The following is a 25,568-nucleotide window of genomic DNA, read 5'->3' as shown; positions in this document are numbered from 1 at the left end:
CTGTGTGGATCTTATTGCGGTTACACTGGGGATCGAACCACCGACCTTGCGTCTCCCAGTCATCTACCTGAACCACTATGCTACAGGCTGCCCACAACAGAGACTCTCAGCTGCTTGAGAGTGAATCAACAAGAACAATGGTAGAACTTGAAGCAGCACAAGGCATTCCTTAGGCAGATGGCAGGTTATGCTGTATGTACACAGGCCCGCAGTGGCCCAGACCTACGATAATCTTCCGCCTGAATCTTCTAAACTACACCACATGGAGGGGTCCCCAGGACACACCCCATGGAGGGGTCCCCAGGGCACACCCCATGGAGGGGTCCTCAGGGCCCACCGCATGGAGGGGACCCCAGGGCCCACCGCATGGAGGGGACCCCAGGGCCCACCGCATGGAGGGGTCCCCAGGGCCCACCGCATGGAGGGGACCCCAGGGCACACCCCATGGAGGGGACCCCAGGGCCCACCGCATGGAGGGGACCCCAGGGCACACCGCATGGAGGGGACCCCAGGGCACACCGCATGGAGGGGACCCCAGGGCACACCCCATGGAGGGGTCCCCAGGGCACACCGCATGGAGGGGACCCCAGGGCACAGAAGCTGCCGTAGACAGCGATAATGAGGAGGCCAGGCTTCCGGCCGATCGTACGGGGTCTCTGACCTCTGACCTCTGGCATACTGGAATCCGCCGGTAGACGATTTGACTGGAGAGGAGTCTCCGATCCAGAGCTCTTTGAGGACTCCACGCCCCAGTTATCCTCTGGGTTGAGAGATGCCCAGACTTCCCAGACTTCCCCTTGCTGGCGAACGTTCCCCCTGAGGGTGCGACCCTGGCGGTCTTTAGCAAACAGCATGCTACCATGCCACCCTATCGGCACTATGACTGTGCCAGTGACTTATATCTGGGTACAGGACCACCTAGGGGTTATCTATATTCCCTGTCACTTCCCCAAAGCACTGCCATGAAGGAATACACAGAGGAGGCTTTGGCGAGTGGGTTCAGCAGACCACCGACTTCACCGCCTGGTGCTGGTTCTTTTTTGCAGAGTAGAAGGACAGGGCTGAGATCCTGCACTGATTACAAGGGCTAAAAGAACATCACAGTCAAGAACTGTTCCTCTCCACCGCTTCTGAACTCTGCGTTCAAACGTCTCCAGGGGGGCGTCTGTGTTCCCGAAGCTCGATCCCCGCAGGGCCTACAGCTTGGTGTGCGTACACAGGGGAGATGAATGGAAGACTTTTAATACGCAGAACGGGCACTGTGAGTACCTGCTCATGCCATTAGGCCTCATGAACACTCTGTCTTCCAGGCTCTAGAGAATGACGTGCTCAGGGAGAAGTTGGAGAATTTCGTCTTTGTCTATCGAGAAAGCATTTTCATTTTCTCAAATTTCCTTGTCGCCCAGTTTTTAAAGTGCCTTTAGGATGCTCCACTTCCGTGTCCTACCTGGGGCTCATTATTTCTGAGCGAAAGGTCAGGAGGCACCCCAGGTATATCTCAACCCCTGACATAACGTTCATAAAACATTGTGATGACATAAATAACTGAATTATCACCTTGAGCTATCACACATCCTTTTGCACCTTTTCTGAAAAGAGAGACTTTTTTGGGAGAACATTGGGTGAACTGTGTTTCTCTGAATTGGTAGGAATTGTGTGTGTGTGTGCTTACCTGCCACCATTTAAAGGTGTCCTTAGAAAGGATGGCGTTCTTCCGTGACAGGAAGGGCGATATCGACGTGTTAAAGCGCTTCCTGAACCAGGGGTCTTCATCCTCAACAGAGATGCACTGGCGGCAGGCACACAGTGCCTTGGAAACGGGTTTGTTGGACTGCCGGATGGCAAGTTGTACCGATGAGGTGCTGCTGTAGCTGAATATAATGATGGTAATGGCACAGATGCAGAACAGCACAATCAAAAGCTTTCTTTTCGGATTCTTGAGGTCCACCATTTTGTGAATGATATGCGTTTAGAGACTGGAAAGTCGGAGAGCTTTGGAAGGCATGACCCATTCAGGCAGGGAATGTCATCCTTTTAGAACAGTTCTCAGATGCACTCAAAAGCAAAATGCATGCAGTTTACACTTTGGGGTTTTCAGTATGGTAAACTGCAAGTACGAGAGGTACTGACAGAGTTGTAGATTGGTGAGTAACTAACATCTGAATAGGAGGGAAAATGTGACGGTTTGAAGTGCAACTTGTGCTTCCTGTTAGAGGGAGGGGTCCTGCTTTCTTCTTTTTGACTGAATGAGGTGGTAAAGAGATGGTGAAGCTGCTATCTGCTGAAAATCACCCACCTAGAAAGAAAACAAAGGAGGACTAATTACACTCAACATATCTATGGTACATATCAATAATGGACCTGGATCATTTCCCAACAGAGGGGATTGCTCTCAATAGACCTTTGGAGGACACAACCAATTTAAATGATTATTCCAGAACCATAAATATATTTATATATTTATCTTCTTTCCAGCTGGAAGTACATCCTATGATGCACACAGCCTGAGACTGCTACACTCAAGAAAAGAAGTACAGACATAAAAACCGGTGTTCATGCTTAAAGATCTGTCAAATGAACATGTACATGTAAACTATTGTAAGTATTCACTGTTCTGGATGTAAATGAGAGGCTTAGCACAACAGATACACAGAAAGACAGCAATGTTTATTTTGAGGGGATGTAGCACATTGAAGGTGAGTATAACAGGTAAGTAATTCTCTATAAGTTTGGTAAATGTATTATCAATATGAATTGGTTCTGTATAAATTTATATTAATGCATAACGTCTGGTGCATCCAGGCACACACAAGTAAAAGCCATGTAGTGTATAACACTGTAATCATATTGTGTACAGTATATATATATACACTACTGTGCAAAAGTTTTAGGCAGGTACAAAAAAGATGTGAAATACGATGCTTTCAAAAATAGAAATGTTAGTAGTTTATTTTTATCAATTAACAAAATGCATGAACAGAAGAAAAATCTAAATCAAATCAATATTTGATGTGACCACCCTTTGCCTTCAAAACAGCATCAATTCTTCTTGGTATACTTGCACACAGTTTTTGAAGGAACTCGGCAGGTAGGTTGTTCCAAAAATGTTGGAGAACTAGCCACAGTTCTTCTGTGGATTTAGGCAGCCTCAAATGCTTCTGTCTCTTTATGTAATCCCAGACAGACTCAATGATATTGAGATCAGGGTTCTGTGGGGGCCATACCATCACTTCCAGGACTCCTTGTTCTTCTTTACGCTGAAGATAGTTCTTAAAGACATTGGCTGTATGTTTGGGGTCGTTGTCCTGCTGCAGAATACATTTGGGGCCAATCAGATACCTCCCTGGTGGTATTGCATGATGGATAAGTATCTGCCTGTTCTTCTCAGCATTGAGGAGACCATTAATTCTGACCTAATCCCCAACTCCATTTGCAGAAATGGAGCCCCAAACTTGCAAGGAACCTCCACCATGCTTCACTGTCGCCGGCAGACACTCATTCTTGTACCGCTCACCAGCCTTCGGCGAACAAACTGCCTTTTGCTACAGCCAAATATTTCACATTTTTACTCATCAGTCCAGAGAACTTGCTGCCATTTCTCTGCACCCCAGATCCTGTGTTTTTGTGCATAGTTGATTTGCTTGGCCTTGTTTCCACGTCAGAGGTATGGCTTTTTGGCCGCAATTCTTCCATGAAGACTACTTTTGACCAGACTTCTCTGCACAGTAGATGGGTGTACCTGGGTCCCACTGGTTTGTGCCAATTCTGAGCTGATGGCACTGCTGGACATGTTCTGATTGGGAAGGGAAGTAAGCATGATGTATCTTTCATCTGCTGCACTAAGTTTCCTTGGCTGACCACTGCGTCTATGGTCGTCTACGTTGCCCATTTCTTTGTCCTTCTTCAACAGAGCTTGGACAGCACATCTGGAAACTCCTGTCTGCCTTGAAATGTCTGCCTGGGAGAGACCTTGCAGATGCAGTATAACTACCTTGTGTCTTGTTTCTGTGCTCAGTCATGCCATGGTGTATGACTTCTGACATTAAACCGTCTTCAGCAACCTCACCTTGGAAAAGGAGTTTGGCTGTTCCTCACCCAGTTTTAACCCTCCTACACAACTGTTTCTGTTTCAGTTAATGATTGTGTTTCAACCTACATATTAAATTGATGATCATTAGCTCCTGTTTGGTATAATTGGTTAATCACACACCTGACTATATGCCTACAAAATCCCTGACTTGATGTGCAAGTGTACCTAGAAGAATTGATGCTGGTTTGAAGGCAAAGGGTGGTCACACCAAATATTTATTGGATTTAGATTTTTCTTCTGTTCACTCACTTTGCATTTTGTCAATTGATAAAAAATAAACTATAAACATTTATATTTTTGAAAGCGTTCTTACTTTACAGCATTTTTTCGCACCTGCCTAAAACTTTTGCACAGTACTGTATATATATATATACGTTACAATACCACGGATAGATACTTTGTACCTTCTATTATTTGCTGGACACCAAATTTGACTTTGTACTTTGTATAATTTGCCTTGGGCCCATACAATGATTGTGCACAATGACTGCATCATATCTCACTCTTTCTAGCATTCCCCTAAAGGTCGTCGACTTACGACCGTAATTGGTTCCGACCGACCGGTCGTAAGTGGAACTGGTCGTAAGTCGGCCTATGTTATAATTACCTTACATATATTATACTGTGTAATGATATTATAATCATCTTTAAGTCATAGTTTATCAATATTTTCTTCGCGGTCATAAAGGCGAACGGTCGTAAGTTGCATAGGTCGTAAGTCGACGATTACCTGTACTTCTCATAAGCTACCTACAAGGAGATTAAATAGGTATATTGCACATGATTATAGTTAGATATTACATGTGATTATCGGTAGATATTACACTTGATTATAGGTAGATTTTGCCCCTGATTATAGGTAGATATTACACATGACTATAGGTAAATATTGCACATGATTATAGGTAGATATTGCACGTGATTATAGGTAGATATTACACATGACTATAGGTAGATATTGCAAATGATTATAGGTAGATATTGCACATGATTATAGTTAGATATTGCACATGATTACACTCTTTAGGTTCAATCTCCCACACCAGGCAGGTTAGTGGAAACCGCCTGTGCACATGTCATTTGCAGTTTTGCATGGCTGTTTCTTCATTTTATGTGAGATCTATGGGGTAAAATGGCAAACTATGCAGCAACACAAAACATGCAGTACTTATCTGATTTTGCATTGCGTTACACAATCGCAGAATTGTGACAAACTGGAGGGACTGGTTATACGTGACTGACAAGCCCAGTGACACCTGGAAGGCAGCAGGTTCAGCTCAGCCAGCCACAGATGATGTTCAGGCACTTTTTCCCAAATCTATCTGTAGTTTGGAATCGTTGGAACCTTGCCTTTTTTTCTGCTTGTTCTTATTTAACATTTTATTTTCTCTGTAATCGAACATTTGACATATGGTCAAAGCGCAGACTCAGAGCTTTTATTAAAGGTTTTTTTAATACATTTGAGTAATTACAGCACTTCTTACATGTCAATACATGAGACCAGCCTGACCAGCTCACTCCCTAAATCTAACTCAGTTTATCTTGACTAAATCTAAACTCATCTAACTTGTGCTAAATGCTGATAAGATCATTATGATGTTCTCCTGCACAATGTCAAAAAGCTGTACCTGGGCTTATAAGTACCTAGGAATTTGGATTGATTAGAAATGTACTTTTAAACAGCACATTGAGAACTTGGCTAAGAAATTGAAATTGAAACTGGGCTTTTATTTTCTGGACAAATCTTGTTTTTACCAGCCAACACACAAACCGACATCTCTCAGGAGACGTGTCATCCTCTCATATTGACAAAGCACAGCATGTTTGGTGCTAACAGGCAGACCATGTCGTAGGGGTCACCTTTCTTCATAACGCAACACATGCCAGCCTGGCTGTATACAGGCATTGAGAAGGTGGGGGGTGTGATGGGAGATGGAGTCAGGCATTGAGAAGGTGGGGGGTGTGATGGGAGATGGAGTCAGGCATTGAGAAGGTGGGGGGTGTGATGGGATATGGAGTCAGGCATTGAGAAGGTGGGGGGTGTGATGGGAGATGGAGTCAGGCATTGAGAAGGTGGGGGTTGTGATGGGAGACGAAGTGAACAAACTTCAAAAACTGGTCCACCATGATGAGGACCACGGACGCCTTGGTTTTGCCACAATGGCTTTTTATGTTTCGTTTTGGTCGAAGCTTTCTCTGTCAGAGAAACTTTGCTGGGCCTGAAAAACTCAAATTAGCGTTTCCCTAAAACTTTTTCCCTCCATCTTGCGACCACAAACTTGCCAACTATTAATGGATGGGGAAATAATTCAGTACATCTTGTTTCAAAATGCATACAATAAAGGTATGTTTTAATGACAATCAAAATGGCAGAGATGCAGGTTGCTTAGCTTTGCAGTGGTATAGCTTTGTCAGATAGGCAAATGAGGGATTGTAACAGACATTTAAACCAGGAGTGCCCAAATTTTTGCACCCCACTGTAAAAATACTTGGAAATAAAAACTGAAATTCGGATACGAATCTCATGTACAGCTTCTGACCTCAAACCCAATTGTCTTCAGTGTATAATTGGCCTTGCTGTTCCAATCATTTTGGAGGGGACTGCATAAACACAACAAAACCAATGGTCACCATTTAAAATAAATTGTTACATTTGTGGTGTTAAACATGTCAAATATGTCAAATATGTCACGGTAGAGAATACTGGCTGTTGACAGTACGGCATGAAGCATTAAAAAGTTGTGGGGTTAGGGTCTGTGAATGTGGATTAATCTTTCAGTCTAGAAACCCCACCCCTCATCTCTTGGTGAAGTTTTCAAACGCCACTCACACACAAGAACGAGTTGCCAGAATGAAAACAACCCCATTATTCTTGCAGAAATGCAACTACGGTATGCAACTATAAAAAAAGTTTTTAAACCTCTTAAAAGCTTTCTATGAACTAGCCAGCTAAATTGCTTGTAATCACGCATGCACGCCATGACGTCACTTTCACGCTGACGTCTTTGGTTTTTTTTGAAGGTGCTGCTGCGCCGATGTTATTAATCTTGCAGAATGTGAAGTTGATTCATTTTGTAATGATGCTGATGAAACAATATCTGTATTTTGGGAAGGTATATATTGCCATGTTTTCTGGAATGATACAAAGAAACTTACAGATGGTACAATCGATTGTTTTTTTTAATTTGTGCTACTATGTTTTCAAAAAATGAGAAGGTAAACATAAACCATAAAATGTCTGTTATCAACCATCTCTTAATTTGAGCAAAATCTCATATCCATTCCAGCGAATATGCTAATCAGAAACCACATTTTGTAGTATTTCAGGCCTTATTAAATCACACTCGCTTTATATAATGTGGTGTAAAGCATAGCCCCAGTTCTAAAGCCATTGAGACTGCGTGTAATGGCTATTTTCTAGCCATCCATTAAATTACATCAATCAACCTGTAATATGCTTATATCCTGTGATATTATATATATCTTTGTTGAGTTCAATAAAAAAGTGTTTTTTTTTACAGATATTATTTTCCCAGAATCTTGCAATATATTTGGAGGCCCCACAAACTAAAACTGTCTACTCTCTGTTCCGAATTCCGAATTCAGACTTTATTGCTCAGGAAGCGTAATTGTTCAACACATAAACACGTTTTAGTTTACGGTAACATAATTCCCAAAATTAACGAGACACTCACATATACAATTTACAGTAAAAAGTTCGTTCGCCAACCCGAACGGAACAATATTCTCAGTGTTGTATAGCGCATTATAAATGTTTCTGCATGTTCACACTTCAGATTACATTCTTTGTTAAATTGCCCTTGTGTGGCATTCAACACACAAACATTAATTTGAAGGGAAGAACAATCAACCACAGGAGTTTGGTCTATATTCTGGTGAACTATATTCGAGTCTCATCCTAAAACATAGACGTTCAACAATATCTCCTTTTCTTTTTATTATTATTTCATTCATTTTTTAATTACAAACATTTTTGTTCTTGAATTTCTTTTTTTCTTTTCTTTTTTCAGTTTTAAGTAAGCTCTTGAAGTGGCCGCCTTAATTAACTGATTACGTCAGTCTTTACTTCAGGATAATGCTAATCAAGCTAATAGCAATTGCCGTTACATTGTTCGAAATAACTAGACACATTTATTATAACGGAACAATATGCACATGTCCATACAGGATACGAATAGTCACTGCATCGGCGTCTGTGATATTAATTGATATAGACCACTTACTTCCAATCTTAGGCTCCCCGTGCTTGAGAAACTGATATCCTTTGGAGTCATTCCGTAGTCAAACCTTTATTTCCATCTTTATTAACCCAAAGGAAAGAAACCACAGTAAAAGCGTATCCCGTTCATAATGGTCGATGATAACTGTGGCGAGGCACCAAAGCGTGCTCTATTTAAAGTAGTGCCATAGTAGCGGTGGCCGTGTATGGGTAAATAGTATCGACTGTAGATCGGGTAAAAGATTATCGGATTCTTTAATACCCTTTTGAGGTAACGCGCCAGCGCCCGAAAAAACCTAGGCTGCATTGGCATTACTTACACCTGAGCGCCTTACACCTGAGCTACCGGCATTTGACAGACGCCTGATAAAATAAATGGATGTTTGAATTACAATCAAAATGGTAGATATGCAGGTTGCTTCACAGGTGTTATAAGTATAATACCATACAGAATCTGGGCAACATGCAAATACATACAGACAGAGAATGGCATAGCTTTTGCAAATGAGGGGGGCTGGTAGATGAAATGAAGGTTTAAGGTTTCAAGGTGCGATGTCATTAAAATGACTTCACTCTTGTCTTACAAAGCCAGTGACATTCATGCATGTGTCACCATGGCAGCAGGTGCATACCTCTTCTTGAATCATGTTCTGGGTTAGCATATCAATCCTGCATAATCGTACATTACTTTTCCTGCATTTCAACCAATAATGCTGGCTTCCTGTGTATCCTATTGAAGAGAGTGAGCGTACAGTAGATTTGTCTGGTAGAGAATGGTGTATTCACCTAGTCCAAGAAAATTAATAGATACCAAGTCTGGACCAGTTTTATCCTCAGTATTTAGCCAAAGATGTATGGATAAATATTAATAAATGAAAAATAATATGGTGTTTTTCTATATTCAGTGGAAACTGAAGAGGGGGGAGAAAAAGGAAACAATCAATATGACCCTCCATGTTGTTTCCTTTAACCTCCTGCAGGGAGAGACAGAGCACCAATGTATCTCAGCAGGTCCAACAAACATAATCTATGTGGTTAATTTAACTGAGCTTGTTTCCTTCATGTTGCCAGAATGTCCAGACATCCCTTCTTAAGCACATGAAAAGCAAAGGGTTTGATTGTCAGTTAAGAAAGAATATCAGACATAACTATATAATTTAGTCACTGTTGATTTCTCCCTATCTGGAGACGGCAAATTGGCTAATTCAGAAACTTTGTAGACCAGGAACCATAGAACCTTCTGATCCTCAGGTAAGATTAACCCTCAGAGCAGAATAGCAGTGTGAGTTTAGGCTGAGTCTAACCCTCAGAGCAGAATAGCAGTGTGAGTTTAGGCTGAGATTAACCCTCAGAGCAGAATAGCAGTGTGAGTTTAGGCTGAGTCTAACCCTCAGAGCAGAATAGCAGTGTGAGATTAGGCTGAAATTAACCCTCAGAGCAGAATAGCAGTGTGAGTTTAGGCTGAGATTAACCCTCAGAATACCCTCTGAGCAGCTCTTCTCATTAAAACAATTCTTCAAATAAAATAATTTTTTTATTAAATACATTTTGAAAAATTATTTATAAATGCAAGATAAAGTTTAAAAGGCACATAACCCCCATCCCCAAATCCCAAACATTACACATTAGGAATTTTATTGATAAGGCACTTCACATACAGCCCTCACAGTTATTCACCTTGTGTACACCGGTCAATTTAGACTCTCCAATCAGCCTAAACTGCATGTCTTCGGACTGTGGGAGGGAACCGGAGAACCCGGAGGAAACCCACGCAAACACGGGGAGAACATGCAAACTCCACACAGAGAGGCCCCGGCTGAAGGGGATTCAGAACCCAGGACTTCCTTGCTGTGAGGCGGCAGTGCTACCCACTGCACCATCCGTGCCGCCATGATTTCATTTACTTGATTAAATTATTCCCTCAAAACAGAGCATGTTATAGATGAGCTGAAGTCAAAATGTACTTTTTCCCCTATTTAGTCAAACAAACACATGTTAAAGTAATCCAAACATTTTTATAAGACTGTTTTACTTGTTTCCATTTTTTTTTTCCATCCACTTCTCTGATTTCACATCATTGTGGACCAGAGGGCGTGTATGTTGGTCAAAAATCTGTCAATTCTCCATTCCCCTCCAATCAGCATCCTTATCACCCAGCAGTGTGGTCCTCATTTCACATCGGTCAATTTGACTCCCCGCCCTTCTAAAATTACCCATTTATACGTCATATCTCGGTTAACTTGTGTATATGTCATATCTAGTTTTACTTTATATATGTCATATATAGTTTTACTTGTTTATATGTCATTTATAGTTTTACTTGTTTATATGTCATATCTAGTTTTACTTGTTTATATGACGTATATAGTTTTACTTGTTTATATGTCATATATAGTTTTTCTTGTTTATATGTCATATATAGTTTTACTTGTTTATATGTCATATCTAGTTTTACTTGTTTATATGTCATATATAGTTTTTCTTGTTTATATGTCATATATAGTTTTACTTGTTTATATGTCATATATAGTTTTTCTTGTTTATATGTCATATATAGTTTTACTTGTTTATATGTCATATCTAGTTTTACTTGTTTATATGTCATATATAGTTTTTCTTGTTTATATGTCATATATAGTTTTACTTGTTTATATGTCATATATAGTTTTACTTGTTTCTATGTCATATATGGTTTTACTTGTTTATATGTCATATCTAGTTTTACTTGTTTATATGTCATATATAGTTTTTCTTGTTTATATGTCATATATAGTTTTACTTGTTTATATGTCATATATAGTTTTACTTGTTTCTATGTCATATATGGTTTTACTTGTTTATATGTCATATCTAGTTTTACTTGTTTATATGTCATATATAGTTTTTCTTGTTTATATGTCATATATAGTTTTACTTGTTTCTATGTCATATATGGTTTTACTTGTTTATATGTCATATCTAGTTTTACTTGTTTATATGTCATATATAGTTTTTCTTGTTTATATGTCATATATAGTTTTACTTGTTTATATGTCATATCTAGTTTTACTTGTTTATATGTCATATCTAGTTTTACTTGTTTATATGTCATATCTAGTTTTACTTGTTTATATGTCATATCTAGTTTTACTTGTTTATATGTCATATATAGTTTTACTTGTTTATATGTCATATCTAGTTTTACTTGTTTATATGTCATATATAGTTTTACTGGAAGCCAGTGCTGCTCTAACTTCAGCCTTTAAGGCCGTTCGGCAGTCCTGTTCATTTCACAGCCCTCATCTCCCTTCAAACAACTTCAATTTTTGTTCACAGGCCAGAAGCTTCATGACCATGGACTCATAGTCTCCAGCATGCACTCCGGTTGGCTTTGTACGTTTAAATTTGTTTTTCTCCCAGTAATGCTGCCAGGTTCCATCTTTGGATGCTCCAAATCCAAAAACATTCACCTGAGACCAAGAGGACGCAGATGGACAGTTTGATGTTAAATTGAGTAGATTTCATAGAGTCCAGTTGTTGGTAGTGACTGTATTATCATCAACAATATAATTATGATTGTATATCCTACACCAGTGAGCACTTTATTATGTATTTTTAGACATATTTTTTGGACTTATTAAGTCTCCTGCTGCTGTAGCCTATCCACTTAGTGGTTTGATGCTTTGTGTGTTCAGAGACGCTCTTCTGCATACCACTGTTGTAATGTGTGGTTATATGTGTTACTGTCACCTTCCTGTCAGCTTTGACCAGTCTGGCCCTTCTCCTCTGATCTCTCTCATTAACAAGGCATTTCTGTCTGCAGAACTGCTGCCCACTGGATTTTTTTTGTTTTTTGCACCATTCTCTGCAAACTCTAAAGGCTGCTGTGCATGAGAGATACTCAAACCACCCTGTCTGTCACCAACAATCATTCCACAGTCAATCATTCTTAGATCACATTTCTGCATCATTCTGAAATTTGATCTGAAAAACAGCTGAACCACTTGACCATGTCTGCATGATTTTATGCATTTAGTTGCTGCCACATGATTGGCTGATTAAATATTTGCATTAAGAAGCTGGTGTACAGGTCTACCTAATAAAGTGCTCACTGAGTGTATGTGCATGGGTGTGGAACTGGAACTTGATTTTGTGTGTGTGTTTTTAAAAGAAATGAAAAGACGAGAACACAGATGCATACAAATGTCCATCATGGCATCTTATTTCCCACTACTGCACCTAAAACTTGTTAAACATGAATAAATAAATTACTGAAATGAAAAGCAAAACCAGGAGAGGAGGAAACAAAGGGAAGTTGGAGAAGCTTAGGGTTCTGAGTGAGGGGAATAGTGTTGGGAGAAGAGGCAGGTTTTTAGGGTACTGAGTGAGGAGAATAGTGTTGGGAGAAGAGGCAGGTTTTTAGGGTACTGAGTGAGGGGAATAGTATTTGGAGAAGAGGCAGGTTTTTAGGGTACTGAGGGTAACAGTGTTGGGAGAAGAGGCAGGTTTTTAGGGTACTGAGGGTAACAGTGTTGGGAGAAGAGGCAGGTTTTTAGGGTACTGAGTGTAACAGTGTTGGGAGAAGAGGCAGGTTTTTAGGGTACTGAGTGAGGAGAATAGTGTTGGGAGAAGAGGCAGGTTTATAGGGTTCTGAGTGAGGGGAATAGTGTTGGGAGAAGAGGCAGGTTTTTAGGGTACTGAGTGAGGGGAATAGTGTTGGGAGAAGAGGCAGGTTTTTAGGGTTCTGAGTGAGGAGAACAGTGTTGGGAGAAGAGGCAGGTTTTTAGGGTACTGAGGGTAACAGTGTTGGGAGAAGAGGCAGGTTTTTAGGGTACTGAGGGTAACAGTGTTGGGAGAAGAGGCAGGTTTTTAGGGTACTGAGTGAGGGGAACAGTGTTGGGAGAAGAGGCAGGTTTTTAGGGTTCTGAGTGAGGGGAATAGTGTTGGGAGAAGAGGCAGGTTTTTAGGGTTCTGAGTGAGGGGAATAGTGTTGGGAGAAGAGGCAGGTTTATAGGGTTCTGAGTGAGGGGAATAGTGTTGGGAGAAGAGGCAGGTTTTTAGGGTTCTGAGTGAGGGGAATAGTGTTGGGAGAAGAGGCAGGTTTATAGGGTACTGAGTGAGGGGAATAGTGTTGGGAGAAGAGGCAGGTTTTTAGGGTTCTGAGTGAGGGGAATAGTGTTGGGAGAAGAGGCAGGTTTTTAGGGTACTGAGTGAGGAGAACAGTGTTGGGAGAAGAGGCAGGTTTTTAGGGTTCTGAGTGAGGGGAATAGTGTTGGGAGAAGAGGCAGGTTTATAGGGTACTGAGTGAGGGGAATAGTGTTGGGAGAAGAGGCATGTTTTTAGGGTTCTGAGTGAGGGGAATAGTGTTGGGAGAAGAGGCAGGTTTTTAGGGTACTGAGTGAGGAGAACAGTGTTGGGAGAAGAGGCAGGTTTTTAGGGTACTGAGGGTAACAGTGTTGGGAGAAGAGGCAGGTTTTAGGGTACTGAGGGTAACAGTGTTGGGAGAAGAGGCAGGTTTTTAGGGTACTGAGGGTAACAGTGTTGGGAGAAAAGGCAGGTTTTTAGGGTACTGAGGGTAACAGTGTTGGGAGAAGAGGCAGGTTTTTAGGGTACTGAGGGTAACAGTGTTGGGAGAAGAGGCAGGTTTTTAGGGTACTGAGGGTAACGGTGTTGGGAGAAGAGGCAGGTTTTTAGGGTACTGAGGGTAACAGTGTTGGGAGAAGAGGCGGGTTTTTAGGGTACTGAGGGTAACAGTGTTGGGAGAAGAGGCAGGTTTTTAGGGTACTGAGTGAGGGGAATAGTGTTGGGAGAAGAGGCAGGTTTTTAGGGTTCTGAGTGAGGGGAATAGTGTTGGGAGAAGAGGCAGGTTTTTAGGGTACTGAGTGAGGGGAATAGTGTTGGGAGAAGAGACAGGTTTTTAGGGTACTGAGGGTAACAGTGTTGGGAGAAGAGGCAGGTTTTTAAGGTACTGAGTGAGGGAATAGAATTAGGAGAAGAGCCAGGTTTTGGGGGGCCACCAGAGTCCAGTGGGGAGGAGTGACTCAGTGAGGTAGGAGGGAGCCAAACCTTTTAGTGCTCTTTAGGGGGTGAGAAGGATTTAGTAATGAATATGTCAGGTGATGGGGAAGCAGTGCAGCTGACTGAGGGTGGGGGTGATGTGATTTCTTGGTATGTGTGAATATTCTGGCAGCAGAGTTTTGTATATATTACAGTTTATGGAGAGATTTATCCAGGAGATCACAGAAAAGGGCATTGCAGTAACGCGGACAGGGTTTGAGCGTCTTTGAGGGAAAGGGATGGGCAGTTGTGCAATGTTACAGAGATGGGAAAATGTAGTCTTCGTGATGGAGGTGATGCACTTTGCTTTTTCTTTTTTTCTTGGGTAAATTGGATAAAGCCAGTTTGTTTATTAGATAGTTTGTTAAAATGTGTAATATGTGCTTACCTCATCACATACGTGGATGGCGAACATCAAGGTTGAGAAGCCGGTGGAGGGATATTTCCCATGGCGTTCAAGCCAAACATCATAGACGTACTTTAAGAACGTGGGGTTGTATATTAACACCTGTGTTAAAATAAATCATAAAAGTCACAGAATGAGCACAAGAGACATACTACATGTGATATTTGTATATTCACACACTTGTACATATACACACACACACACACACAGACACAAAAGCATCTTGGAACAAAGTGCGACACAAGACTCTTTCACCTTATTCTTGTCTGCATTAATCTTGGCCATCACCGGCATCCGGGTGCTGTTGAAAACAGAGAGATGTCAATAGCCTGCTGGGTGGCACTTAGTCCAATGACGATCCACAAGATCACAGAGTCCACTAGTACCCCAGGGCAGGACACTTGGAGCATCCATGGCAGCACTGAACCAAGAGCTGATAAAGGAGCCCTTTTTCCCTTTCTTTGTGCATAACTGTCTGTCTAGCTAATTTTAGCCCTCACCCTAACATTAAATGCAAAGCGTAATGATGAAAACTGTTGCTTCTTTTTCATCCGAAAACAAAGTGAGTGAGCACTACAGCAGCTTCTGACGAGGGCTCCTGTTTCTCAGAGCTGCATTCAGCTTCTTAGATCAATGTTCAAACACAAATGCATTCCCAATGTAGCCCATGGCCACCTACCGTTTCACAGTGCCTGTGGTCAGAGCACTAGTGATCCACTCCAGATCCAAAGTCTTGAATGGTATCAGCAGCAGGCTCGTGTCCTTTTGCAGGTTTGTGGCACTTTCTGGGTACATGACACGATGGGTGGTTCTGTTCCCTACGTCCTTTTCATAGCCCAAAATGGGAGCTTTGTTCATTCTGCAGAGACAATATGTTTATATATATATATATATATATCGCTCTTAGAGAACTGGCTGCTATGTAAACATAATATGCCAACATATTTCCAGTTTGGTAGAAATACAAGTTTGTATTGCAAATTATTTGATACAGACATATTTATGGAACCAAATATCCCATCTGGTTATGAAACTATGGCTGTTTTCTGACTAATTTTGAAGTTTATTTCATAATCTGTTCAGCCATTTTCTATGAAATGACATATTAACCCAGCCCTATTTCTTATTCTTGCGTAAATGCATTGCAAGGTCATTTCAGTACTGAACTAATGTAAAACATGGTAAGCTTCTAGCACACGGTCTCCAACCCTTTCCAACATGTGTCATATTCAGGTTATGGACAGTTTAGGAATATTGCTGCGTTTGCATAGCAGAATGAATATACAGACATGAGTAATGAAAGCATTTGGACTTGCTATAGATTAACCTGTAATTGTACTGGCTAACGTGGCTTATATGGCTCTCGTTAATCTAATTTTGAAATAAGTGTGATGCAGGTTCGTTAGAAAGCATTAGGTCATCCTTTTTGGAAGGCGTTTTGGACACTTTGGGTATGCTTTATAAAAACATACTCACATACAATATTTTCTTTACATTTTGAATCAAAAAATATTTTAATAGAAAAATAAGCTTTTCTGGTCATTCAAGTGTCTGGACAAAATGGAAAGAGATTCTACTGTTCTGACCTCCACGAGGAGTTTGTTCCACCACCGTGGAGCCAGAACAGACAGTAGTCGTGAGCGTGAGGTGGAGGTTCGGAGAGGGGGAGGTGCCAAGCGGCCTGTGGAGGCTGAACGAAGAGGTCTGGCAGGGGTGTAGGGTCTGATGATCTTTTGTAGGTAAGCTGGGGAAGACCCCTTAACTGCTTGGAAGGCTAGCACCAATGTTTTGAATTTGCAGCAGCCAGTGGAGGGAAGTAAGCAGGGGGGGGTGACGTGTGAGTATTTGGGAAGGTTGAAGAACAGACGAGCTGCTGCATTCTGTATAAGTTGGAGGGGTCTGATGGCGGACACTGGGAGGTCAGCCAAGAGAGAGTTGCAGTAGTCCAGGCGGCACAAAACCATCGCTTGGACCAGGAGCTGGGTCGAGTAGGGGGTGGGAAAGGGGCGGATTCTCTGGACTTCAGTAGATTCCAAACTGTTAGCTAAACCTCCTAGTTTTATATCTGCAAATTTAACTGACAAGCTTTCAATGTCTCTGTCAAGGTCATTTATAAGAATGAGGAAGAGCAGTGGTCCCACCCCTATCCTTGTGGCACTCCACTTCCCACAACACCCTTATTAGGTCAGGTCAGGCTGAGTCTGTCACCTTATGATGAAGTCATTAGAGTCAATGAGAACGCTGTAATCGGATCCCTTGAGGTTCCCACAATTCATTACATTACATTACATTACGTGGCATTTAGCAGACGCTCTTATCCAGAGCGACGTACAACAAAGTGCAAATCAAACACAAGTGCCAAGAGGAGCTGAGAGGACAGTACAGTTCCCCACTACAGCGCAAGTCCTGCAGCGATTGGGTGCTGAGTCGTTGTAGTGTCCCTCGCCAGAGACGACCTTGAATAGTTTCCGCACCACATCTCCGTAGTTCGCATGTTGCTTAGTCTGTAGCCTCTGGAGACACAATGAAGACACACAAGAGAGACTCTCAGCTGCTCAAGAGTCAATCAACAAGAGCAACGGTAGCTATGGGAGCAGAATAAAGCCTTTCTTAGGCAGATGGCAGGTTATGCTGTGTTTACATGGTTTTTCTCCAATTACATTTGTCAACAGACCAAAACCAAAACACACACACACACACACACACAGTTCACTCAGACAACTCACAATAAATCACTCCCACCCATGGGGGTCTTTAGAAGCTCACAGTTGGATGCTGGGGTGGTGGTGGGAGAGCAACAAACTTCTGAAGACACGATTGCAATGCAAATGCAGTAACAAGCATGTAATATAAGCAACAGCAGCAGTGAAACAACAGCATGCCAAAAAGAGCAATGCAGCAGAATGAGCCAGGCAGCGCTATGGCTTTAGCATGCAGAATGAGGCAGGCAGCGCTATGGCTTTAGCATGCCAAATGAGCCAGGCAGTGCTATGGCTTTAGCATGCAGAATGAGGCAGGCAGCGCTATGGCTTTAGCATGCAGAATGAGCCAGGCAGTGCTATGGCTTTAGCATGCAGAATGAGCCAGGCAGTGCTATGGCTTTAGCATGCAGAATGAGGCAGGCAGCGCTATGGCTTTAGCATGCAGAATGAGCCAGGCAGCCCTATGGCTTTAGCATGCAGAATGAGCCAGGCAGCGCTATGGCTTTAGCATGCAGAATGAGGCAGGCAGCGCTATGGCTTTAGCATGCCAAATGAGCCAGGCAGTGCTATGGCTTTAGCATGCAGAATGAGGCAGGCAGCGCTATGGCTTTAGCATGCAGAATGAGCCAGGCAGTGCTATGGCTTTAGCATGCAGAATGAGCCAGGCAGTGCTATGGCTTTAGCATGCAGAATGAGGCAGGCAGCGCTATGGCTTTAGCATGCAGAATGAGCCAGGCAGCGCTATGGCTTTAGCATGCAGAATGAGCCAGGCAGCGCTATGGCTTTAGCATGCAGAATGAGCCAGGCAGCTCTATGGCTTCAGCATGGAGAATGAGCCAGACAGTGCTATGGCTTTAGCATGCAGAATGAGCCAGGCAGCGCTATGGCTTTAGCATGCAGAATGAGCCAGGCAGCCCTATGGCTTTAGCATGCAGAATGATACTTTTTTGGGAGAACATTGGGTGAACTGTGTTTCTCTGAATTGGTCGGAATCCATGTTTGTGTGCATGCTTACCTGCCACCATTTAAAGGTGTCGTTAGACAGCATGGCGTTCTTCTGTGACAAAAGTGGTGATATTGACGGGTTAAAGCGCTTCATGAACCAGGGGTCTTCATCCTCAACAGAGATGCACTGGCGGCAGGCACACAGTGCCTTGGAAATGGATTTGTCGGACCGCCAGAAGGCAAGTTATAACGATGAGGTGCTGCTGTAGTTGAATGTAATGATGGTAATGGCACAGATGCAGAACAGCACAATCAAAAGCTTTCTTCTCGGATTCTTGAGGTCCACCATTTTGTCCATGATATGTGTTTACAGACTGGAAAGTTGTAAAAAGGAGGGAGAGCTTCCTCAATGGAGGGTTTGACTTCAGACGAGGGTTTGAAAGGATTGTATCAGAAACAAAGTGCATGACCCATTCAGGCAGGGAATGTAATCCTTTTAGAACAGTTCTCAGATGCACAAAACCTAACAGTAAGTCACGTCTGAATAGGAGGGAAAATGTGACGGTTTGAAGTGCAAGCTTGTGCTTCCTGTTAGAGGGAGGGGTCCTGCTTTCTTCTTTTTGACTGAATGAGGTGGTAAAGAGATGGTGAAGCTGCTCTCTGCTGGAAATCACCCACCTAGAAAGAAAACACAGGAGGACTGATTACACTCAACATATCTATGGTACATATCAGTAATGGACCTGGAGCATTTCCCAACAGAGGGGATTGCTCTCCGTACAATCCTTTGGAGCACACAACTGACTTAAATATTAGCAGATTATTAAAAAAACAAAATAATATTTATCCAACCTGAGACTACTACACTCAAGGAAAGAAGAACTGGCACCATATAAAATCTAGTTCATGCTTAAAAATCTATGAAATGAACATACCCATGTAAGCTATTGTAAGTATTCACTGTTCTGCATGTAAATGAGCGGCTTAGCACAACAGATACGCACAAAGACATCAAGGTTTATTTTGAGGGGACGTAGCACATTGAAGGTGAGTACAAGGAGTAATTCTCTATAAGTTTATTATCTTCATATTTATATTAATACATGTAGTCTGGAGCATCCAGGCACACAGAAATAGAAACCATGAACTGTATAATACTGTGATCATATTGCATACAATATATGCACATTACAATACCAAACATAGTGTCACGTTTCAGGTCTGTCTCACCATGTTTTATGTTTATTCATGTTGTCTAGTCACGTAGTGTCTTCATGTATTATGTTAGTCTAGGTTCGTCATGTTGTTTAGTTAGGTTTCATTACGATTTATTTTCTTGTCATGTTTAGTTATGTCTCGTTACGATTTATTTTCTTGTCATGTCTAGTTATGTTATCGTACGATTTTATTACCTGGTTATGTTGAGTGATTATCGTCTTAGTTTCGCGTTGTGTCATGTTTTGATTTATGTTTATTGTCACGTTAACTGGTCGTTGTTATGCATACACTTTTACATGTTTTTCCGCAAACCTTGCGTTCCGCCTTTTCTCTCTCTCTCTCTCGTTCTGTCCTTCACTCCCCTAATGTTCTATTTGTCTATTTACTAAAACTACTAACGCTAGATCAGGATCGGGTAGAAACTAACAAGACTAATCATGTGTTCATGTTACCTTATGTTTCTCGTGCATGTCATTTACTAATTTACTAATGCTAGGGCAGGATAGGTTTATTACTAACGATTACTAATCTCCTTGTTAAACTTGTCATCCATCGCACCTGTTTTCCATTTCCTTGCTACGCTCTTACTAATTGTCTACACCTGTCTACACCTGCATTTATAGCCCAGTCGCGCAACTGTTCACTGCGAAATTGTCTGCCTCTGTCTTTTCACGCAACTCTTGAGCATTACTTACTGTCTTGATTACACGTTACGATCCACGCCTGTTACTGACCATCGACCATTGATTTCTGTTTTGTGACCTTCGTTTTGTTTTTCGACTACGTCCCCGCCTACCGTTTATGTACTTTTGCCCCGCTGATTGTTTCATGGTTTCGACTCCCGCTTCGCCCACGACTACGCCTCTGCCTGCCGTCCGCCTGTTCATCTGCCCCGCTGACTGCTCTCCTGCTACCGGACCTCCCTGCACGCCTACCGACTACGAGATTGCCTCTTCCCTCGGCACCGTGCTTTTTGTTCGTTTTGTATTTGTTTGGCTGGATCTTCGTGTATGGACTTTGCTTGTATTGACTACGCTCCTGGGACTCGTCCCGAATAAAGCCCTAACGGGACTTTATTTTACTGTTGTTTCTGAGTCGTGCATTTTGGGTCCAACCCCCACGCACCCGTCTCACATAGATACTTTAGACATCCTATTATTTGGTGTACACCAAATATTACTTTGTAAAATGTATTGCTCATTCTGCATGCTATGGGCCTTGGTCCATACAATGCCCATACTACTTCTCATAAGCTACCTACAAGGAGATAAAATAATAGGTAGATATTGCACATGATTATAAGTAGATATTGCACATGATGGTGCTCTTTAGGTTCAATCTCCCACACCAGGCAGGTTACCAGGAATGGTTTGTGCACATGTCATTTGCAGATTCGCATGGCTTTGTCCTCATTTTAAGTTAGATCTACATAAAAATATTGGAACAGCAAGGTCAATTTCTTTGTTTTTTCTTTGTTTCTATACACTAAAGACAATTGAGTTTGAGGTCAAAAGATGTACGTGAGATGACAGATCCGAATTTCATCTTTTATTTCCTGGTATTTTTCTCTAGATTTGTTAAACATCTCAGACCATCACCCTTTGTATAAGACAACTCAATTCTTAGTTGAGCAAAAGTATTTGAACATGTGACTTACAGGTGTCCTGTTCCCCAGATGGTAGTTTGATTGGTTAAACAATAAATTGTTCTGAATGTCCACTCTTGGTTTTAGCCTTGGGTTTTGCCTACAAAGACTGCATTTGTGTTAGAAATGATAAACCAACATGAAGAGCAGAGAGCTGTCTTTGGGAGAAAAGCAAGCCATTTTGAAACTTCGAAAAGAGGGGAAATCCATTGCACTAGCATTGGGGATAGTTGGAATGTCCTGAAACACACAGTCTTTGAAGGAACTCGGCAGGTAGGTTATTCCAAACATGTCGGAGAACTAGCCACAGTTCTTCTGTAGATTTAGGCAGCCTCAAATGCTTCTGTCTCTTCATGTAATCCCAGACAGACTCGATGATGTTGAGATCAGGGCTCTGTGGGGGCCATACCATCACTTCCAGGACTCCTTGTTCTTCATTACGCTGACGCTAGTTCTTAATGACATTGGCTGTATGTTTGGGGTCGTTGTCCTGCTGCAGAATAAATTTGGGGCCAATCAGATGGTATTGCATGATGGACAAATATCTGCCTGTACTTCTCAACATTGAGGAGACCATTAATTCTGACCAAATCCCCAACTCCAATGCAGCCCCAAACCTCCACCATGCTTCTCTGTTGCCTGCAGACACTCATTCTTGTATCGCTCTCCAGCCCTTCGGCCTGTAGCCTTCTGCAACAGCCAAATATTTCACATTTTGACTCATCAGTCCAGAGAACCTGCTGCCATTTTTCTGCACCCAAGTTCCTGTGTTTTCGTGCATAGTTGAGTCGCTTGGCCTTGTTTCCATGTTGGAGGTGTGGCTTTTTGGCCGTAATTCTTCCACGTAATTCCATTGCGTCTACGGTCCTCGGCATTGCCCGTCTCTTTGTGATTCTTCAACAGAGCTTGAACAGCACATCTGGAAACCCCTGTCTGCCTTGAAATGTCTGCCTGGGAGAGACCTTGCAGTATAATTACCTTGTGTCCTGTTGCTATGCTCAGTCTTGCCATGGTGTATGACTTCTGACATTAAACTGTCTTTGGCATCGTTTGGAAGAAGAGTTTGGCTGTTCCTCACCCAGTTTCAACCCTCCTACACAGCTGTTTCTGTTTCAGTTAATGATTTTGTTTAAACCTACCTATTAAATTAATGATCATTAGCTCCTGTTTGGTGTAATTGGTTAATCACACACCTGACTATATGCCTACAAAATCCCTGACTTTGTGCAAGTGTACCTAGAATAATTAATGCTGATTTGAAGGCAAAGGGTGGGCACCCCAAATATTGATTTGATTTAGATTTCTCATCTGTTCTCTCACTTTGCATTTTGTTAATTTATAAAAATAAACTATTAACATTTCTATTTTTGAAAGCATTCTTACTTTACAGCATTTTTTCGCAACTGCCTAAAACTTTTCCACAGTACTGTATACAATACAAAATAACATCTGTGTAGTAATCGGTTTTGTTTTCACAATTGTAACATAGTGACAGTATATTACTGTAAACTAAGGTCGAATGAATTTGTCTGAAGAAATGAGCTGACTCCAGTTTGGTTAGAGAACCTAGTGCCATCAGCTGTCCCTGTAGTTTCAGTCATTGTGTTCAGACTCACTGAACTGTCCAATTACCAACAGTGCTAGAATGTACTACATAAATCTATATTTTTATGTTAATATTGTCATGGGCCACTTCTGCTGAGTGGGCCTTAATGGTGCGAGTGATGCACATCTTTCCTTTATTTTTATATTATATATTATATTATATAGCTGATTTTATTTGTGTTGCAAATATTTCACAAATCTTTGTCATGTTTTTGAGACAAATGCAATGCAAATATTAATTATTATTATTATTATTATTATTATTATTTCTGTAATTGGTAAAGTGTATCAACAGGAGTTAATCAATTCTGACTTCTGTTAACTATTTAACAATAATTACATCTATATGAAGATATTCCAAACTGCATGTGCAACTATAGCCAGACATGTTTCACATCAGCAGAACATGGCAAAGAAGAGCATCTGCAAAAAAGCTGGTGAAAACAGTGCTCCATTCCAAATCTTTCAAAAATAAATAAATAGGCCTCAATAAAGATAGTGTTTGGCTGAATAAAGAGCCACACACTAACCGGAATCTTTCAGGTGAGGTGTCAGCCTCTTCTGTTATTACACAGCAAAACATTATCTGGCAGATTCAACAGGAAGAGAATCCCACCCAGTCACATTTTCTAGGGGTGTCAATGGTTTTGACAGCTGTCAAAATTAGGTGATTACATTATCAAAATATGTTTTGTTTTGTAAAAAAAAAAAAAACCTTCTAGCTGACAGGACAGCAACTCAAATCACACGGCATGCATTATAGTCCTGGAATGCAGAAGTTCATCCCGGGAACACACAACATGTTGAAACTTGAAGTGGATGGGCTACAGCAGCAGAAAACCAATAAGTCCAAAAATAACTCAAATAAATACCTAATAAAGTGATCACTGAGTGTGCATCCTAACTATAGTCTATCTGCAGACTCCTGCTGTTCACATGGTCTTCACTGAAGCACAAGATGATTTTGAATCTAAAAAGTATAATTTCAGAAGCTCCACTGTAGCCTACCGTATGGCAATTATTATCCTGATGTGTCCACCTAAAGCAGAGGTAACCAACCCTGTTCCTGGAGATCTACAATCCTGTAGGTTTTGTATACTTGTACTTTCACTCAATTACATTTCAGTGACAAATATCACTGTTTTTACTCTTTACATTTTCAATGTACACCTTCACGGTACTTGTTACACATTTCACACATTTTTTCTCTGGCTAAAATATCAATCCCTGTTTTAAACAGTCAATAAAACCCATATCAGTGCTTAAGGAACCCGCCCACACCAATTCTGATCTCCTCTCACTGACCACTTAAACTGTTTTTCAGACAAAATACTTTAATGACTGGGTATGAAATGTTGGTTGCCAGACAGGGTTTGAGTTCTGAAAAAATCTCCTGGGATTTTTTCATGCTGCGGAATAAAATAAATAATAAAAAATCATTTTTGTTCTTTAAAACTATTTTTATTCAGTGACCTCTTGAAGTTGTGCCTTAACTGATTTTAACTGCTAGGGCACAGATAATCTTTTGAAACTACATAATACTACTAATAATGCTAAAGGAGATCATGAATTAATCAAGCAATTACCGCTAGGTGGTTCGAAATAACAAGATGAATATAGGATATTACACAGAACAATGTGCACATGTTCATCTTGGACACGAATAGTCAATACATCAGTGTCGAGATACTAAATGATATGAATATTTTGACACTTAATATATTGGCAACTTACTTCCGATCTTGGGCTGCCCGCACTTGAGAAACTGATATCCTATGCAGTTATTCCATAGTCACCCATATGTCCATCATGCCACAGTAGCGCTGATAGTGTACGGATAAATGGAGGCTATAGTAGAGTGACGCTCCATCGCACAGCAGTGAACTTTATAACTTTTTAATAACCTGTGGCAATAACGCCCCCACGCTGCATTGAAATGGCCTGACTTAAACCGAAACTGCTCTTACGTTTCTGACACGTTGGGACTATTGTACCTATTCTATGTGGTCAAAAGAAATTTGGAACAGGTTTGAACCTGAATAAAGGATACCTCCAATGCCACCGTCATAAATTACCCGATGAGTTACTGCTAAGGTTAAGTGGGTAAGGATAATGAATGAATGAATTAATGAGAACCGGCACTATTGTGAAATGTTTCACTTCTTACTCAATCACTCCAAGGTAATGAGATCAAAAGCGGTGAAATTGTCCTCACGCACATGTACTGACGGAACTTACGAACCACTAAAAAGATGCTCAACGGTTTCCGGCTCTTACCCCATACCGGGATGTGTTGCAGGCAGACGAACGGGAAGTGATGCGTCAAAGTGAGTCAGAGCCCATTGGCTCAGTCCAATCGCTCATCGCTCAGAGGAAAGATTGGGAGTTCCTAACTTCTACTTCTAGCTCTTAGGAGGAACATTTAAGGGGTTGGAACATCCTTAAAGAAGGACCTTAAAGCGATTTCGGGGTCAGGAGCACGTAAAGAAAAAATAGAAAAATAAGCAATTAGAATGAGCCCCATGACTTCACCAACTCGTCTTTGGCTCTGTGAAAAGCCTCCTGCCGCACTTTGCTCCAGCTCCATGTCTCCTTGTGCTGACACAGCAGGTCCTGCGGCAGCTTCAGCATTGACGCCATGTTGGGTCTGAATACAGCCCATAATAGTGGCGTAACCCAGA

The 25,568-nt window shown here is 41.6% G+C and overlaps 1 protein-coding gene and 1 pseudogene across 1 annotated transcript in view; both read right to left on the bottom strand.

The window, feature by feature from the left end:
* Window positions 1-1,951, bottom strand: part of LOC133136619 (CMP-N-acetylneuraminate-beta-galactosamide-alpha-2,3-sialyltransferase 1-like) — a 9,185-nt gene extending 7,234 nt beyond the window's left edge. Inside the window, exon 1 of the mRNA XM_061254256.1 lies at window positions 1,673-1,951. Within this exon, the coding sequence (XP_061110240.1) occupies window positions 1,673-1,951 (279 nt within the window). The remainder of the gene's footprint in view (window positions 1-1,672) is intronic.
* A 9,657-nt stretch (window positions 1,952-11,608) lies between these two features.
* LOC133136618 (CMP-N-acetylneuraminate-beta-galactosamide-alpha-2,3-sialyltransferase 1-like) lies at window positions 11,609-25,527 on the bottom strand (annotated as a pseudogene).
* Between the last annotated feature and the right edge of the window lie 41 nt (window positions 25,528-25,568).

This window comes from Conger conger, chromosome 9, assembly GCF_963514075.1.
Source record: "Conger conger chromosome 9, fConCon1.1, whole genome shotgun sequence".
In the NCBI taxonomy this organism is placed as follows: domain Eukaryota; kingdom Metazoa; phylum Chordata; class Actinopteri; order Anguilliformes; family Congridae; genus Conger; species Conger conger.
This window is presented reverse-complemented; position numbering and strand designations above follow the sequence as displayed.